Source organism: Geotrypetes seraphini, chromosome 4 (genome assembly GCF_902459505.1).
Source record: "Geotrypetes seraphini chromosome 4, aGeoSer1.1, whole genome shotgun sequence".
Classification (NCBI taxonomy): domain Eukaryota; kingdom Metazoa; phylum Chordata; class Amphibia; order Gymnophiona; family Dermophiidae; genus Geotrypetes; species Geotrypetes seraphini.
Window position 1 is genome coordinate 251192145 of NC_047087.1, and position 18703 is coordinate 251210847.

The 18703-nt window shown below is 42.4% G+C and overlaps 1 protein-coding gene across 5 annotated transcripts in view; it reads left to right on the forward strand.

Annotated features, from left to right (window-relative positions):
- The window catches only part of PCDH15 (protocadherin related 15), a 2123136-nt gene that overhangs the window by 1046633 nt on the left and 1057800 nt on the right, over positions 1 to 18703 (forward strand). For 4 of the 5 annotated variants that reach the window (XM_033941002.1, XM_033941004.1, XM_033941003.1 and 1 more), the window contains 2 exons: positions 8619 to 8633; positions 14826 to 14891. In XM_033941002.1, the coding sequence (XP_033796893.1) occupies positions 8619 to 8633; positions 14826 to 14891 (81 nt within the window). The remainder of the gene's footprint in view (positions 1 to 8618; positions 8634 to 14825; positions 14892 to 18703) is intronic. The other variant, XM_033941006.1, reaches the window with a different exon arrangement.

Genomic DNA, 18703 nt, shown 5'->3' on the forward strand with positions numbered 1-18703 from the left:
TAATTCTGGTATTCTATTACACTACTCTGAAATTTTAGGAATGCTCTTGCTCCATCTATTCCTCTTCCCTTGGCCATGTCCTCTTTGGGTGGAGCATGAGACACTTTGGGCGTACAGCGTTATAGAAGATCATGTAGGCAGATTCACGCATAATCCAAAATAGTGCCAATTAATGTCAATAACTGGTTGTTAATGGTAATGGTTCATTAACTACTTAGTTTGCACACAGATCTCATATCCATGCCCAAATTTAGATAACATATATATATATATATATATATATATATATATATATATTTATTTAGTCACACAATACAAAAAAAATATAGCTGATTGGTGATGCAAGAGCTCCCTTGGCTTAATATATGTTGACTATATCTCATCAAACCATGTCTGTGTATGTGTTCAATAATTTTGCTTTTATAATAATTTTTAACAAGGAGGAAATGATGTCAGCATCCAATATGGTAATGAAGAGCTGGAGCTCTGTGCATTTCCACCTCTCACCTCATCTTTTTCCAAGCTATTAGAGGCACCTGCTTTTGTAGGTTAATGCCATCTCAAGAGCAGGCAGAAACATGCAAATCTGTTAAGGTATGACAGGAAACAGAATGAATGAGTCACTGGGTGATAAAATAGCTGAGACCAAGATGAGTCTGACTGCCTCTGACTCAGAGGAAGACATCAGCACTGATATTGAAAACATCAAAACACCTAATTGCAGGTAAATGTATGACAGACTGGATGGGTGATTTGGCTTTTATCTGCCATCATGTTTCTATGTTTAAGAAGAAGCTTTCATTGGTATTCCAAGACATTAAGATAGCACTCAGAGAAATACAGTAAGACATTAGTTATCTGCACTCCCAGCAGGAGGTCATGGATGCGAGCCTGAAGCAGTGCAAGGCCCATGTAGAATCTGTCAAAACTAGCTGTGAATCTCAGTTCAAGGACATATAAGCACTATGGGACAAAGCGGAGGACCTTGAAAATAGGTCCCATTACAATAATGTCAGACTAAGAGGAGTTCCCAACGCTGCAGCATACAGCGATTGCATTACAGTTCTGGACAGAGGGAACAATAAGAACATAAGAACATAAGAACATAAAAACATAAGAATATAAGCAATGCCTCCACTGGGTCAGACCTGAGGTCCATCGTGCCCAGCAGTCCGCTCACGCGGTGGCCCAACAGGTCCAGGACCTGTGCAGTAATCCTCTATGTATAGCCCTCTATCCCTTTTTCAAGAAGGAAATTATCCAATCCTTTCTTGAACCCCAGTACCAGATGGAGAGGAAGAGTGGCCTAATGGTTAGAACAACTGTCTCGGCATCCTGAGGTCATGAGTTCAATTCCCACTGCAGCTCTTTGTGACTCTGGACAAGTCACTTAACATTTCATTGCCCCAGATACAAAATAAGTACATCTAAAATATATAAACCACTTTGTAACCACATGCAGAAAAAGCAGTATGGAAGTCCTATCCCTCTTATAGAGCACTGGGACCTTGTCATGACAATCAACACAGGGACATTGTAGTATGTCTGCATGATTTCCAGCTCAAATAAAATATCTTGACCCAAACTGGATCCATTCAGTAAAATTGAGATATACCCAATCTGTGATCTGAAAACCTGCAATATAAATGGACACTCCCTTCCAGTTTAATTTTTACAGTAAAAGGAATAACATGCAGAGGGCAGTTGGCAGAGCTAGAGCTTAATGTTGATAATATTTCAGAGTACATGACAGCTTAGATAAATAAAAACCAATCCCCTCCACCTGTATCTTGATGGAAAATTGTGCTAAAAAGGCACAGACTGTCTCATCTGTCTGAAAGTACCAAAAAAGCTGATGGTGGCTTGACTTGCACAGATGGCACAGACTGATAGAAGGACTAACTAGACTTTCAAGGGAGAATACAACTCTTATGGCTTTAAAACCAATTCTGCTGTTTGCTTGTGTTTGTCGATTATGTATGTGTGTGAAGGGGAGGGGGAGGGCTGAGAAAGTGGATATATATCTTGAGTTTGCTATCTTTATATAATTTTTTCATATCATTATTAGTTCTACTACTAAAGAATGTTTTCATATCAGAGCTGTCCCAGAACACTCTGTACATCGTTTGGCTCTGAGCACTGTGGCAGAAGCTCTTATTTCGTATTAATGTCATGAGAAACTACACATTTATTCATAACAACATCGGATGAAACTTTGAAGAATCTCAAGACTCCTGAGGCAGGCCTGTTTGGCCAAAAGAAGTACATGTCAAGTCATCGAGTTATTAGAAGAATAAAGGCATGTGAACCATCAGATGAATTAAAGGACATTTGTATTTTTGTGGACATCATTCAGATTAGGACAATTCCACTCTATGCTTTTCATATCAGAGTTGACAAGGGATATAAATAAATAAATATAGTTGATTGGCCCAGGTGCTAATAGGCATCACTTCATGACAGGGCATGGTTCATTCAATTAGGGGGATTGGGAGAGTGAGGGTGGGGGCATGAATATAAAGGGGGAATGAGAAATGAGGGCAATGAGAAGAAAAGGGGGATATTACTGTTACATACAGTATAGGTTTAGAATTTCATTTTCTATGATATTTTCAAACAGGGTTTGCTATGAGGGGACGGAGCAAGGTGGCTGCTGCAAGGGAGCTTACCTCTGCTGAAATTTTCCTACTCAGTTACAGGGAGGAAAATAAATGATTTATCTCACCCTTTTGTGAGTCGTTTTCTGGATTCAGAGTTGGTGTGTCACAATAGACATAAATTCAATGCCCGACAACATGACGCACGACCTACTCCTACTGGAACACTGGTCTAGGTCCTGGCAACTCAGCTTCAATGCCAAAAAATGCAAAGTCATGCACCTGGGCAGCAAAAATCCATGCAAGACTTACACCCTTAATGGTGAGATCCTGACAAGAACTGAAGCAGAATGAGACTTAGGGGTGATGGTCAGGGAGAACATGAAGACTACCAATCAAGTGGAGCAAGCTTCATCCAAGGCAAGGCAAATCATAGGTTGCATACGCAGGAGTTTCGTCAGTCGTAAGCCTGAAGTCATTATGCCATTGTATAGATCCATAGTGAGACCCCCACCTGGAGTACTGTGTGAAATTCTGGAGGCCGCATTACCGTAAGGAAGTGCTGAGACTTGAGTCGGTCCAGAGAATGGCCACCTGGATGGTCTCGGGACTCAAGAAACTCCCGTACGAGGAACGGCTGGATAAATTGCAGCTGTACTCACTCGAGGAACGCAGAGAGAGGGGTGACATGATTGAGACATTCAAGTATCTCATGGGCCGCATCGAGGAGGAAGAAGATATCTTTTTTTTCAAGGGTCCCGCGGCAACAAGGGGGCATCCGTGGAAAATCAGGGGCGGGAAACTGCACGGGGACACCAGGAAGTTCTTTTTCACTGAAAGGGTGGTTGATCGCAGGAATAGTCTTCCACTAGAGGTTATTGAGGCCAGAAGCATGCCTGATTTTAAGGCCAAATGGGATAGACACGTGGGATCTATTCACAGAGAAAGGTAGAGGGTGGGTCATTGAGGTGGACAGACTAGATGGGCCGTGGCCCTTATCTGCCGTCTGTTTCTATGTTTATGTTTATAGAAACTTTTGTGCATTACTGCTTCTTTGTTGGGCCGGCCACTGGAGAGTTACTGTGGTCTGCAGAGGCAGAGTCTTTTTTTGGCCCTGGAAAAAATGCTAAGCTCCATGGATGGCAGAATTCCACTTCATCTAGGGGCATCGACTTCCTGGATCACAATTGGTGAAAAAGGTGGCTGTGAAAATGAAGCCATAAATATATGCTCTTCCAGCAGAATATATTCTAATTATGACCAAAGTATTTGGACTACTGAAATGTTTTATTATGTGAACTTCATCAGAAGTCATTAAGGGCATTGTAGGTGGCCCAAAATGCAGCAGCACATGTGATTGGGCGTATCTCCCGAAGGGAACATGTTTCCCTGCTGTTGATTGTCTTGCACTGGCTTCCAGGTATTTGGAAGCTACAATTTAAGATTGTGGTTTCGGTTTACAGGGCATTGCATCAAAAGTTGTCCTTGGTTTTGTCCTCATCCTTTGCGCTCATACTCTAAACAGTTGTTAGAGATACGGTAGATAACAGCTGTTTTCAGTACGATCTTGCATATTTTGTGTGGCAGCTTCTCGGTTGTGGTTCAGTTAGGTGACATTATTTTTGCTTTTGGTAAATGTCTAAAAGCATATTATTTCCAAGAGACTTTCCCTTAAAATGTGGTAGGATAGAATTGTTACTGTGCATGATTGTTCTGTATGTTTAATACATTGTGTATGTTTTCATGTAACCCACATAGATTGTGAGATGTGTGGGATAAAATAAAATTTAAATAAATAAAATATTACATTTTTTTCAAAAATAGAGATGAGAGTGATCATTGTGATTGAACAGATGTATTTGCTGATAGCTTAAATGCATTTCAAGTTCTTTGTGGATCTGCCCCAAAACTCACGTTTTTTGGCCATTTTTGAAAATTAAAGTATACAAATGCAAACCATCCAAAACAAGATCATTTGGACATAGGAAGGGGACTAATATTTTAATGGACTGACCAACAGAGCTGTGGGGCACCTTAGGGGACATTCCTGTGAACTTCACATAAAGGGTACCAAATATACATTTCACCATAACCCCCTTATAGTGTATGGTGAGCCCTCCAGAACTCCCCTAAAACCTACTATACCAACCGATCTACCACCCTAATAGTCCTTATGTTTGCAGGTGTCACCTATATGGCAGTACAGTAGGTCTTGGGTAAGTTTTGGTAGCCTCATGCTATCCACCATAAATTTAGTGGGTGGAGTAGGATATGGGACTGGATCCCTTTCTCTATGATTCACTACACCACCCACCAGACACCTGCTTGCTACTCTACTAGGATTTCCCATAATATCTTCAGCTGTCATAGAGGCCAGTATATATTGTTTCTTTCACATCTTTAAGGGGGGGCAGTGAACACTGGGGGGGGAGAGTGTTTCATGCCTTCATGCATTCAGTGGCCATCTTATCAGATCAGTTTGGGTACCTTTTTGGTCCTTATGTGCTTTTAAAACAGGTGTACAGTGTTCCCCTGTGAATTCGCAATTTGCGGACTCAGTTATTTGTGGTATTTTCTGACTGCCTCTTCCAGTCAGAAAATACAGGGAATGAATCAGCAAATCAGCCTTCTGTACAGCTGATTCCTCCTCCTCTCCCCCCCCCCCTCCCAAGAGCATACCAGGTATGATTTACTGCACCCGTCAGCACCCCAGCTGCCTCTCCTGCCTTTTCACAAACTCAAAACCGCATTCGCAGTTTTTCAAAATTTGCGGGTGTTCCTGGAATGGAATACTCGTGAATTATGGGGGAGTACTGTAATTCCAAACATCTAAATGACACTGTGGGCATCTTCAAAAAGGTTTCATTATCCCTGCAAGACATCCAAGTCCTAAGGCCACGCTAATCTTGCCCAAAACATGCCTTTAACATGCCCCCTTAAGATTTAGATGTACTGGAGGGAAAATGACCTTTAAGACATCTAAAATGTTTGCTTTGAAAATCTGCACTTGATAATTCCAAGTCTAATAGATGCTGGCACTGCCTTCTTGAACCTGGGACATTGGATCATTTATTATATTATTGTCCCTTGATACATCAATTTTGGAGATCCATTTGGGATCAGGTAAACAAAGTAATGGAAAATCCAGTGGCACTAACATATGACACTGTGCTATTTGATACTATGATGAGAGCTAAAAGCCAAATATCATCTCACAATAATAAACTTCTCTTTATTATGACAGGGGTTGCCATACAGCTTATTTTAAGGAACTGGATAAACTGGGATAGATTGAACTATACCTTTTGGTGGGAGTCTCAATGTCACATTTTTTAAATTGGAACGTATTATGGCTATACAACAGGGACATTACAAAAAGTTTCTGAAGATTTGGGAGCCATTGGCAAAGTTTTTTGCAAAGAGTGATTATTGATTTTGCTCTTTGGTCATACACATCCAGGGTGGGTTGGAACATATTTTTAATTTATTAATTTGAGTGTACTTTTTGAATATAATTATGGGGGGTGATATATCTATTTGTCATAGATTACAATTTTAATTGTATTTAAGTGCTTTTATTGTGAAATATGATTGTATTATATGTTGCACTTATGACTTCAAAATGAATAACGATATTAAAAAAAAAGAAAATCTGCACTTGGACGTTTTGTCGATTAAAACATCCAAGTGACACTACATGTTGTATTTTGGATATTTTTCAGTTTTGAAAATGAGCCCCATTATCTTTAGATATAGCTTTCATCCAAAAGACTGATTTTACTAAGTTAGGGGAGGAATTGCTGCATCACAAAGTCTACTCATAGATTTGTTGTAATTCGAACAAAGAAAAAAAGAAAAATGTTTGAATGTTGTTGCTTAGCAACAGACATCGCTGCATTGGAAGCACATACTGGTGTTTTCTGTATAAGTGCTACTAACTCCATTCCCACTAAGAGCAACCATAGAACTTTTTGCAGATTGTTATTGTCATTATCATGAATGCATTTTTTTTTAGGTATGTGAGAAAAATAGGTTCATTTTTTAATTTTTTTGATTTCTTCTCAACTTTTTAGCATTTGCTCAGGTCATACCACACATTTGGGTTAATATAACTTTTTAAATACACGTACCTTTGTAAGATGCATTATTCAACTTTATTTGCATTAATTTGAAGGTCAATACCTGCTAAATCAATTTAGCAAACATAAAGGGGCCTGTTTATTAAAAATGTGCAGATTAGCAAACACTCCCTCCTCCTTTACTAATCCATAGTGCGGGCTTTAGCACCGGCAGCGGCGGTAACTGCTCCGACGCTCATAGAATTTCTATGAGCGTCGGAGCAGTTCCCGCTGCTGACGGCGATAAAACCCGCACTACGTGTTAGTAAAGGAGGGGGACTAATTGTTAGCACTTGAGGGTGATAACTATTACTGCAATGGCAACACAGCATGTTCTAATGTATTTACTACATGATAAATCAGTTCCTTATATCGTGTTTAGCTATATAAACAACTTGCTTTGAGTTTAGCCTCCCATCTGTTTATCTGAATGCACTCTGTAGTACCCATCTTGTCTCCATCTAATATCTGCACTTGGCCCCTCAACTATAGGATAATGATTATAGAAAATCATTAGCTTCATATCTATCCCCCTCCTTTACAAAGCTGCTCTGGCGTTTTTAGCGCTGGCCGCCATAGTAGCCAAATTCCTATGAGCATCTGAGCTGTTAGCACCGCAGCCAGTGCTAAAAATGTTAGCGTGGCTTTGTAAAGGAGGGGTATGTTGTTGAATGTTCTGATTTGTGCTTTTTAGGTGTTTCATAAGTGTTATTCTGACATTGTATCATCTCTTTCTTATTTGAATTTCAGCGTTCTTACAAGTATATGTTTGAAACTGTTTCATGGTAGTCCTATTATTTTCAAGTTTGCTGATTTTGAGTTTACCTCTCTTATTGTATTTGTTTATATTTGGTCTTTTTACTACTGTTATGCTATTAACAAAATTGTAAGTTTTATGTTGAATTCTACTTGCTGTACACTACCTTGAATCTCTTCATAATGGTGGTTAATAAATCTCAATAAAAAAAAAATAAATGCTTGTGGGCAAGAACTAGGTGGGTAATGAGTGGAGAATAGGCATGTTGCAGTTAGGGCATTATCCCTTGTAGAGCTAGCCTAAGTGCACTTATCTCTTCCTCAAAAGGAAGTGTTAAGCGCATCTGTGCTAATTGTGAACAACTTTTTTTTGTGTGCGGCAATTGCATGCCTCCAATAGTTTCCATACAGCCTTTGCACTTACTGAGTTTTAATGTTTGCAAGTAAAGGAGCCCTTTAACTAAGCTGAGGTAAGCAGTAATGTGTGTTTAACGCAGCAAAACAGGGTTTTGTGTATGTGTGCACACTACCCACTGACAAAATAATCAGCACTGGGTGGAGGTTCGGGCTGGAGAGTGGGCAAACTTTATGCTAACAGTTTAGCACTGCAACATACATTATGGCATGGTAACTGATTAGCTTATGATCCCATACCATCTACAATTTACTAAGCCTCCTTAGAGGTTTCTACCACGGCCCGGAGCGCAAAATGCACTTATGCTGCTCTGAAGAGTGTCGGAGCATTTAGCTTTCCGGGCCATGGTAGAAACCTGTACCGTGGCTTAATAAAAGAGGGCCACAGTTGGGTAAAAGGATCCCAAAGCATGATAACTACAAAACTTTACTTCAATTTAGTGCATTGGCTCTTACAGTTTTTAAGGTGCAGTAGTTGGCTGAATGCGTTTTAACGAGTGCACATCCCTGTTTGTCCTGATCAGTTCTTGAACAGTGACAAAGACTTATAAATTCATTTTTTTTAGGAGATCACATTTACATGCATACAGTATTTCTATAACAGCTCTTATCATATTGATGTTATTACTGTATGTGCATGCTAAAACTTTCAGTTAAATATATTATACTCTTATTTCTTTCCTTTCATAATTCTGCTCTGCTTCCATTGATGGCTCTATACTTTTGGTCCCAGACTGGCAATATGAGGGTAAGATGCCAAAATGTAACCTCGTCAACATTGCTTGTCTATTTTTTTTTTCTTTTTACACTTTAGAACATTGTTTTAATTCCTTCTCCTTGGTACATTATTAAAATTCTGTTCACACATTGTAATTAGATCTTTTTTATCCCAATTAAATTCTAGTTATGTTTGTTTTTGTTGTGAATTTTTAATTACAATGTATCTCTTTTAATCATCCTTTTATGTTATTAGTTGGGTAAAATTGCCTTGTTGCCATCTATGTCCTGAAGGACTTCTGCTCCACAGAGATATCTCCTAATATCTCTGAAATGAGGACATGAAAGAACATTGTGCTATATGTAGAAATTATTTTTGGTGTTGTAAGTGGCTAGCTCTGTGTTGTAATGTGGGTCAGGCTTTGCATATGCATTACCTGTGTAGATGTTTGTCATGCTTAAACACATGAAAGCTAATCCAGAATGCTCTTGTACTAGATTACATGGCTAATTAAGGATTGGTTTTTAAATTATCTGCATAACTACAAAGTACGAGGGTGGTTTGAAAAATTCAGTAAAAATCAAGTTAAATCTTTTTAAAAAAAAATTTGACAAAGCCATATTTTTCCAATGGGATGGACAAACTGGAAACTTGTTGGATTAAGTGTATAGCCCTCTAAGGAGACTATGGGGTCCTTTTACTAAAGCACACTAGCCGATTTAGCGTACGTTAAATAGTGCACGCTAAATGCTAATGCATCTATAGACTATAATGCACGTGTTAGCATTTAGCACACGCTAATATTTAATGTGTGCTAAAACAGCTAGAGTGCCTTAGTAAAAAGGCACTCTAGGCCTATGTTGAAAAATATAAATGTGTTTTTTTCTTTGTTTAATATGATTTATTACTGAACTTTTCAAACTGCCCTCTTATGTGGACATTGTTTAGCCATAAACCTTGCATTTGTTTTTAGAGTAAAACTCTGCAGGTACTTTAATGTTGAAAGTGCCTAAGAAATAGAGCCCCTACTCACTTGTACTTCCTTTTTTGTTCAAGGAGACTTGTTTTGATGAAAAAACATGCATAATTTTGAAAATATCATTCCAACACTTCCCTCCCCCCCTCCTAGTGCCCAAGGAATATCCCCCTGAAATGTGCCCTGACGTGCATATCATTGCACCTTTTATCTGTATACAGAGACCCTTATACTAAAAAGTGCTAAGACACTTTCATGTCAATTAGTTCACAGTAACTGTTAGCATATACCGTATTTTCACGCATATAACGCGCGTGTTATACGTGTTTTTACCTACCGCGCATACCCCTCGCGCGTTATACGCGTGAGCGCGGTATACAAAAGTTTTTCTACATAGTTCCCACCCCGCCCGACGCCCGATTCACCCCCCCAGCAGGACCGCTCGCACCCCCACCCCGAACGACCGCTCGCACGCGCTCCCACCCGCACCCGCGATCGGAGCAAGAGGGAGCCCAAGCCCTCTTGCCCGGCCGACTCCCCGACAATATCGGGCCAGGAGGGAGCCCAAACCCTCCTGGCCACGGCGACCCCCTACCCCCACCCCGCACTACATTACGGGCAGGAGGGATCCCAGGCCCTCCTGCCCTCGACGCAAACCCCCCTCCCTCCACCGCCCGCCCCCCCCAAGAACCTCCGACCGCCCCCCAGCCGACCCCCGACCCCCCTGGCCGACCCCCACGACACCCCCACCCCCCTTCCCCGTACCTTTGGTAGTTGGCCGGACAGACGGGAGCCAAACCCGCCTGTCCGGCAGGCAGCCAACGACGGAATGAGGCCGGATTGGCCCATCCGTCCCAAAGCTCCGCCTACTGGTGGGGCCTAAGGCGCGTGGGCCAATCAGAATAGGCCCTGGAGCCTTAGGTCCCACCTGGGGGCGCGGCCTGAGGCACATGGGCCCAACCCGACCATGTGCCTCAGGCCGCGCCCCCAGGTGGGCTGGGGGCGGGTCGGCTGGGGGGGCGGTCGGAGGTTCTTGGGGGGGGCTGTCGTTGGAGGGAGGGGGGTTTGCGTCGAGGGCAGGAGGGCCTGGGATCCCTCCTGCCCATAATGTAGTGCGGGGTGGGGGTAGGGGGTCGCCATGGCCAGGAGGGTTTGGGCTCCCTCCTGGCCCGATATTGTCGGGGAGTCAGCCGGGCAAGAGGGCTTGGGCTCCCTCTTGCTCCGATCGCGGGTGCGGGTGGGAGCGCGTGCGAGCGGTCGTTCGGGGTGGGGGTGCGAGCGGTCCTGCTGGGGGGGTGAATCGGGCGTCGGGCGGGGTGGGAACTATGTAGAAAAACTTTTGTATCTCGTGGGCTCTTATTAGACTCTCTGCTGTGTCTTCCAGAAGGGAGGATATTTAGTGGGCAAGCCATAAGCTTCTAATAAAAGCATTTATGAGGGGGCGGTCGGAGGTTCTTGGGGGGGGCGGTCGTTGGAGGGAGGGGGGTTTGCGTCGAGGGCAGGAGGGCCTGGGATCCCTCCTGCCCGTAATGTAGTGCAGGGTGGGGGTAAGGGGTCGCCGTGGCCAGGAGGGTTTGGGCTCCCTTCTGGCCCGATATTGTCGGGGAGTCGGCGGTCCTTCGGGGTGGGGGTGCGAGTGGTCCTGCCGGGGGGGGCAGGGCAGGGCGGGTAAATGGAGAGTCGGGACAGCGCACGGAGAGTCGGGGAGGGCGAAAGGAGAGTCGGGGTGGCCAGAGGAGAGTCGGAGCGGGCGAAAGGAGAGTCGGGGTGGCCAGAGAAGAGTCGGGGCGGGCGAAAGGACAGTCGGGCAGCATGCGCGTTATACCCGTGAGCGCGGTATACAAAAGTTTTTATACATAATATCGTGGTTTCTGCGCGCTATACCCGTGTGCGCATTATACACGGGTGCGCGTTATCTGCGTGAAAATACGGTATATGTGATAACTCTTTTCATACACGGTTTACGAGAGGCCACTGAAAAGTTCTCAGCCCAACCAAGAAGAGAATAATGTGGAGCCTTGAAACTTACAAGTTATTCCACACTTCTCTTGACACTTTTTGTTTCAGTGATGCAAATGCATCTAGTAAATGGGCACAAGTATAGGGAAACCAAGCCATTGTGACATCACTGATGAGGTTGGCTCTTAGGCATTGGTGGAATGATGCATTATGACATCACAATATGAGGGACAGCTGTAAAGTTCTCATTCCAACCAAGAGACTGATGTGGAACCATGAAACTTGCAAGTTATTCCACACTTTACTTGACAGAAAAAGTGTCAAGAAAAGTGTGGAATAACTTGTAAGTTTCATGGCTCCACATCATTCGCTCCTTGGCTGGGCAGAAGATTGGCAGGTGATGGGTAAGAAATCTCAGTAAGATGACATCACAATCAAAGTATGCTTGGAAAGAAAAGAATGTATGATGACTTTCCATCACATAGGAAAAAAGATGGCCACCCATAGTGTATGTATTAGGACTAAAGATACAGTGTGAGAGTACAGACACTGCAGATAAAGATAGTACCTTGCTGCAAATAAAAGCCATTGTGGACTTGTTTATTGACCAGCTGTAGCAGGAATAAAACACAGAAATTAAGGAAAAAAGTTAAGAGAATTAACTACAATAAGAATGCTTCTGCAGATAAAGAGGAGTTAATGAACTTCTATATTTATGCTGCATGCCCTATATTTAAACCAAGAGAGTATACCAAGTGAGTTTCCCATATGAAGATGGAAGAGATCACCCCATTTCCATCAATAAAAGGTTAGATACGAGGAAACTGGACATAATGGTAAAAGGGGAAACCATCAGATTGACCTTGGCCATAGAAGTATCAATCCTGAACAATTATTCTGTGATTGTTATTATCCTTTAGATAGAGAAACTTGTAACCCATTCTGAGCTCTTCTGGGAGGCCAGGCTAGAAATTTGACTAAATAAATATATAAATATGAAATGTAGCCTGAAAGCAACAAAACATAGCAGAATAAGCTTGTCCATACATGTAATATCCTATGACTCCCAGAAGGAAGCTCTTTTTGACTTGAAGCAAGTTCTATGATGAACATTAGCAGTAAATTAGAAACACTGAGGGCCAGATTCTATATATGTCACTTAAAAAATTGGCGCTGACTAATGCAGCGCTAAATGGGATTCTACAAAAGGTATGTGCACTGTATAGAATGACAGAGCTATTGTGCATTGCTAGGCATCTCAACCTTTAGCCTAAATGCCTGCTCCTAAGTTGTGCACACAATGGCACCTAAGTCAAAACAGAAGAAAAGCCTTACTGGGTCAGACCAATGGTCCATCAAGCCCAGTAGCCCGTTCTCACGGTGGCCAATCCAGGTCACTAGTACCTGGCCAAAACCCAAGGTGTAGCAATATTCCATGCTACCGATAAAGGGCAAGCAGTAGTTTCTCCTGTGTCTATCTCAATAACAGACTATGGACTTTTCCTCCAGGAACTTGTTCAAAACTTGCTTAAAACCAGTTACGCTATCCGCTCTTACTACATCCTCTGGCAATGCATTCCAGTGCTTAACTATTCTCTGAGTGACAAAAAAAATTTCCTCCTATTGGTTTTAAAAGTTTTAAAAGTATTTCCATATAACTTCATCGAGGGTCCGCTAGTCTTTGAAAAATCGATCCACTTGTACCCGTTCTACTCCACTCAGGATTTTGTAGACTTCAATCATATTTCCCCTCAGCCATCTCTTTTCCAAGCTGAAGAGCCCTAACCGTTTTAGTCTTTCCTCATACGAGAGGAGTTCCATCCCCTTTACCAAAAACATGCGCCTAACCCAGAAACATGCCCACCATCTGCCTCTAACCATGCCTACTTTTAACTATGCGCATTGCATAAAGCACCTACCACTTTGTGCTATGTGCTCACCAAGTTGTGCGCCTAACTTTCTATTAACTCCCATTGACATCTATTTACAGGTGTTTATTGTCAATAATTGGCAATGATTAAGCCTGTTATTTAAGTTATGTGCATACATCAGCTAAGTGCACTGACCCATAACTTTAGACACCATATATAGAATTTGAGGATAAGATCATACACCACATTATTATCATGGTACATGCCAAAGTAATTCTTTTGCAGACATGGCCCTTGAAAGCAAACTCTGTGTCACTGTTGCAGATTGATGTGCTTAGAACTTTCTAAATAGGAGGCAGTAAGCACATCCATGTGAAGGAACCAGTGGCATAGTAAGAGGGGGGGGGGGGTGGTCTGCCCCAGGAGCCATGTTGGTGGGGGGGCGCTGGCACCCCTCCTCCTCTCCACCCTCGCCTCTTTCCACTCCTCCCCTCGCGCATGCCTCCCTTCCTTTCCCCCGTAACCTCTAGTTGTTCACCGCCATGAGCAACAACTTCAATGTGCTCCTCATAACCGCTTTGTCTCTCCCTCTGACATCACTTCTGAGTGCCAAGCATAGGAAGTGACATCAGAGGGAGGGCCGACAGGGTCACGAGGAGCATGCTGAAGTTCTTGTTGCTCGCGGTGGTGAACAACTAGAGGTAAGGGGAAGAGAAGGGGGGTGCGCACGTGGCAGGGGGTATCAGGAAAAGAGCGGGAGGGTGGAGACAGGGGCGGGGGAGGGGCACCACCACCCCAGGTGCCTCTCACCCTTGCTATGCCAATGGAAGGAACAATGCGCTCACCGTGTGGTAATGCTTTTTATTTATTTATTTTTTCCCCTGTGTTGTAACTGTAAAGATGCTGTCAATGCTCCCAACAGTTACAACACAGATTTTGCACTTGCATCTGAGTAATTTGAGCTCTTACAGTACGGTATTGGAGTTCAAGAAGGGATTGGACAATTTCCTGAAGGAAAAGGGGATAGAAGGGTATAGATAGAGGGTTACTAACAGGTCCTAGACCTGATGGTCCACCACATGAGCAGATTGCTGGGCATGATGGATCCCTGGTCTGACCCAGCAGAGGCACTGCTTATGTTCTTATGTTCTTAAAACTTTAGTAAAAGGATCCCACAGAGTGGGCACTTTCCAGACAACTGACATAAATGGGTAAAACATTTTATACCCCAATAAATTGCTTTGAAAATTGTCTTTATAATGGCTCTTTTTTTCCCCATTAGTGAGTGACTATTTGTTCCTTGGTGAGAAAATTCTGCAGCTCTACATTTTCTTGCTAAATATAAATTCTGTTTGATCATTTTGTGTTAACTAACCAGAATATATAACTTACTAGTTTCACTTTGTTTACATTTAGATTGCAAGCTGGCTAGATCAGGTCCTCCAGCCACTATTGTTTCGATTAATGAAGAAAGTCGAAATGGTAAGTCCTGTCACACTTCAGTTCATGTAATTTTGATATAATAGACTCATTTCAGTTGATTTAGGATTTGGAAGACTGTATATTTCTTCTTTAGTTTGGTATAGAATATAGCAGATATGGGGAAAAAAAGGAGTCAACCACAATATTATGAGAAAATCCCTTCTTTTCAATGTTAGTAATCTAGAGGATATTTACAGACCACATACCCTCTAATTCTATAACTGGGCACCCATATTTATGCATCACTTCTGCATGCAAATTTAGAGAATACTGAATGTTGCAGTCGTTCGTGTCTTGCCACATCTGGGTAGGTAGAACCAACATTTCAGCCATCATGCTATGGCTTTCTTCAGGGTGTGTTGTGAGGTCTGTAGTTTCTCTTTATATATAGTGGGTCCTCGAACCTGACTGGCTGGGGCTTGAGATGATTGAGGCAAGAAAGTCTGTTGGTCATGAATTTGAATTTTAGCAGGAAAGTTTGTTGGCCACAATTTAAAATTTTTATGGAAAAGTCTTTTGGTCACAATTTTTAATTCTGGCGTGAAAGAGGCTGGAAACTTTGAGAGGGATAAGGCATTTGTCCTCATCCCTAGTCTCTTTTGAACTAAATTTCTTTTTGTTGAGCAGTAGCCATGCTTTATTTATGGAGTTACTGGGGTATCTTGCCATCTCTATTGCCTCTTTGATTCTTCTTGGCCACTAGCTGTCTTCTTTCTCTAAGACTTTTGTGTTTTCAAATCTAATTGTATGACCAGTTGCCTTGGCATGGAAGTCTACAGCTGATTTTTCTGTGTTGCAGAGAATAGAGAATGCTAACACTTATGTGGATAACTGAACACTTACATAAATAAGTGCTAGCAGGGTGCCTAAGCGCTATTCTATAAGGGTGAGCATATGTGACATAGGGCCTGATTCTATATAAAGCGCCCAAAAAATTGGTGCCAAATAGAACAAGACTTAGCACAATTCTACAAAGTGCTGATACCTTTTCTAGAATCACGCTTAGCACCTGTATGCATCACATAACTTAGACGTACCCATTTAGGCAAGCTAAAACCATACCTAAATGTCTGTGCCTAAGTTGTGCGTGGATCGGGCATATTCTACAACAATGCACAGAACTTGTAGAAACATGTAAAATCTGCCCAGGATCTTCCCCTGGTCAAACTCCCTTTTCAAATTGCACACTTCAACTGTTGCACACATTTTATTGAATTGTAATTTCTGAGTTGTGCACATAACTTTTAATTAATGTCAGTTAGCACCAATTATGGTACCCTCTCCACAACGTCGGAGGTAACCAGTGGAGTGCCGCAGGGCTCGGTCTTAGGCCCGATCTTCTTCAACATATTCATAGGAGACCTGACTAAGGGGCTTCAAGGTAAAATAACATTATTCGCCGATGACGCCAAACTATGTAACATAGTAAGTAATAGCAAGTTTCCTGAAGGTATGACACAGGACCTACTCTTGTTGGAACATTGGTCCTCGACTTGGCAACTTAGCTTCAACGCTAAGAAGTGTAAGGTAATGCACCTTGGCAGTAGAAATCCATGTAGAAATTACACCCTAAATGGTGAGACCTTAACTAGGACTGCAGCAGAGCGTGATTCAGGAGTAATCATTAGTGAAGACATGAAAGCTGCTAATCAAGTGGAGAAGGCTTCATCCAAGGCTAGACAAATATTGGGGTGTATCCGTAGAAATTTCATTAGCAGGAAGCCGAGGTCATTATGTCGTTGTACAGATCCATGGTGAGACCTCACCTGGAATACTGTGTACAATTCTGGAGGCCACACTACCGAAAAGATGTGCAGAGAGTTGAGTCGGTTCAATGAATGGCCACCAGGATGGTCTCGGAGCTCAAGGATCTCTCATACGAGGAGAGACTGACTAAATTGCGGCTGTACTCTTTCGAAAAACGTAGGGAGAGGGGAGACATGATTAAGATGTTTAAATAAATCACTGGTCGTATCAAGGAGGAAGAGGATATTTTCTTTCTTAAAGGACCCTCGGCCACAAGAGGACATCCACTAAAAATCAGGGGCGGGAGATTTCATGGCGACATCAGGAAGTACTTCTTCACCGAAAGAGTGGTTGACCATTGAAATGAACTTCCAGTGCAGATGATCGAGGCCAGCGGTGTGTCAGATTTTAAGAAAAAATAGGATGCACATGTGGGATCTCTAAGAGGGTAAATTGGGGGAGGGCAATCAGAGTGGGTAGACTTGAGGGGCTATGAGTTATCCAAGAGGGTAAAGTTAGGGGAGTGGGTCATTAGTGTGGGCAGACTTGATGGGCTATAGCCCTTTTCTGCCGTCATTTTCTATGCTAGTTATCAGAGTCAATTAGACCAATTAATTAAGTTGAGCATACACATTGGCTTTGCGCACCAATGTGCACATGCAACCTTAGGCACCATATATAGAATGTGAAGGATAGCGCATAACTGCAAGGAAGCTTTCACATGGGTGAGGCTCCCACTTCCTTGCATAAGTTGCAGAATACTGTAAGATATTCCCGTCTGTGCCATATTTAGTTGCCCATAGTTACACCAAGTATATGACTGGTATAACTGTGGGCATGTAAATATGCATGCCAATGCCAGGTTACACTCATATTCTACAAAGGAATCTGGGCATCCAGACACTATTATAGATTATATCCTCAAGCATGGCATTAGTGTGCCTAAATGATGGTGCCCAGTTATAGAATTGCCCACATAATGCATTAATTAAAATAGATAACTAAATGTATTTAAGAACATAAGAAGTTGCCACCACTGGATCAGACCAGAGGTTCATCATGCCCAGCGATCCGCTCCCGCAGCGGCCCATCAGGTCTGTGACCTGTGAAGTGTTTCCTGACCATTTCTGTAACCTACTTCTACATCTATCTGTAACCCTCAATCCCCTCATCCTTTAGGAACCTATCTAAACCTTCCTTGAAACCCTGTAGTGTGCTCTAGCCTATCACAACCTCCGGAAGCGCGTTCCATGTGTCCACCACCCTCTGGGTAAAAAAGAACTTCCTCGCATTTGTTCTAAACTCAATTTCTCTGAGTGACCCCTTGTACTTGTGGTTCCCTACAGTCTGAAGAATCTGTCCCTGTCCACTTTCTCTATGCCCCTCAGGATTTTGAAGGTTTCTATCATGTCGCCTCTAAGTCTCCGCTTTTCCGCTTTGAAAAATAAATATTACAGATATATAGATACAAGGATAAATATGTCTTCCTTTATATAAATGTTATCAACCTAGCATTAGCTTATATAGAAGGACAAATAAACATGTCTTTCTGCTATAAGATTATTTAGTTTTAGGACAGAGACCTATTTGAATGAAAACAGTTGTAATTCAGTCAATGATATCTGTGCAAAATGTTTCATTGATTGATTGGAGAACATTATTAAACAGCTTGAGAAACATGGGAATATTTATTTATTTATTCAATTTTCTATACCGTTCTCCCAGGGGAGCTCAGAACAGTTTATGTGAGTTTATTCAGGTACTCAAGCATGATTCCCTGTCTGTCCCAGTGGGCACACAATCTCTCTAATGTACCTGGGGCAATGGGGGGATTAAGTGACTTGCCCAGGGCCACAAGGAGCAGCGTGGGTTTGAACCCACAACCTCAGGGTACTGAGGCTGTAGCTTTAACCACTGCGCCACACAGGTACAGTATTTGTTTGATGCAAGCATTTTTAACTGATTGATAACAGTCATTAAAGACTCCATTGCCATCTCTGTGTGGTGTGCTCAAGGCTCATCACTGTGCCCTTCATATTTCATATATTATTTTTACAACCATTAGA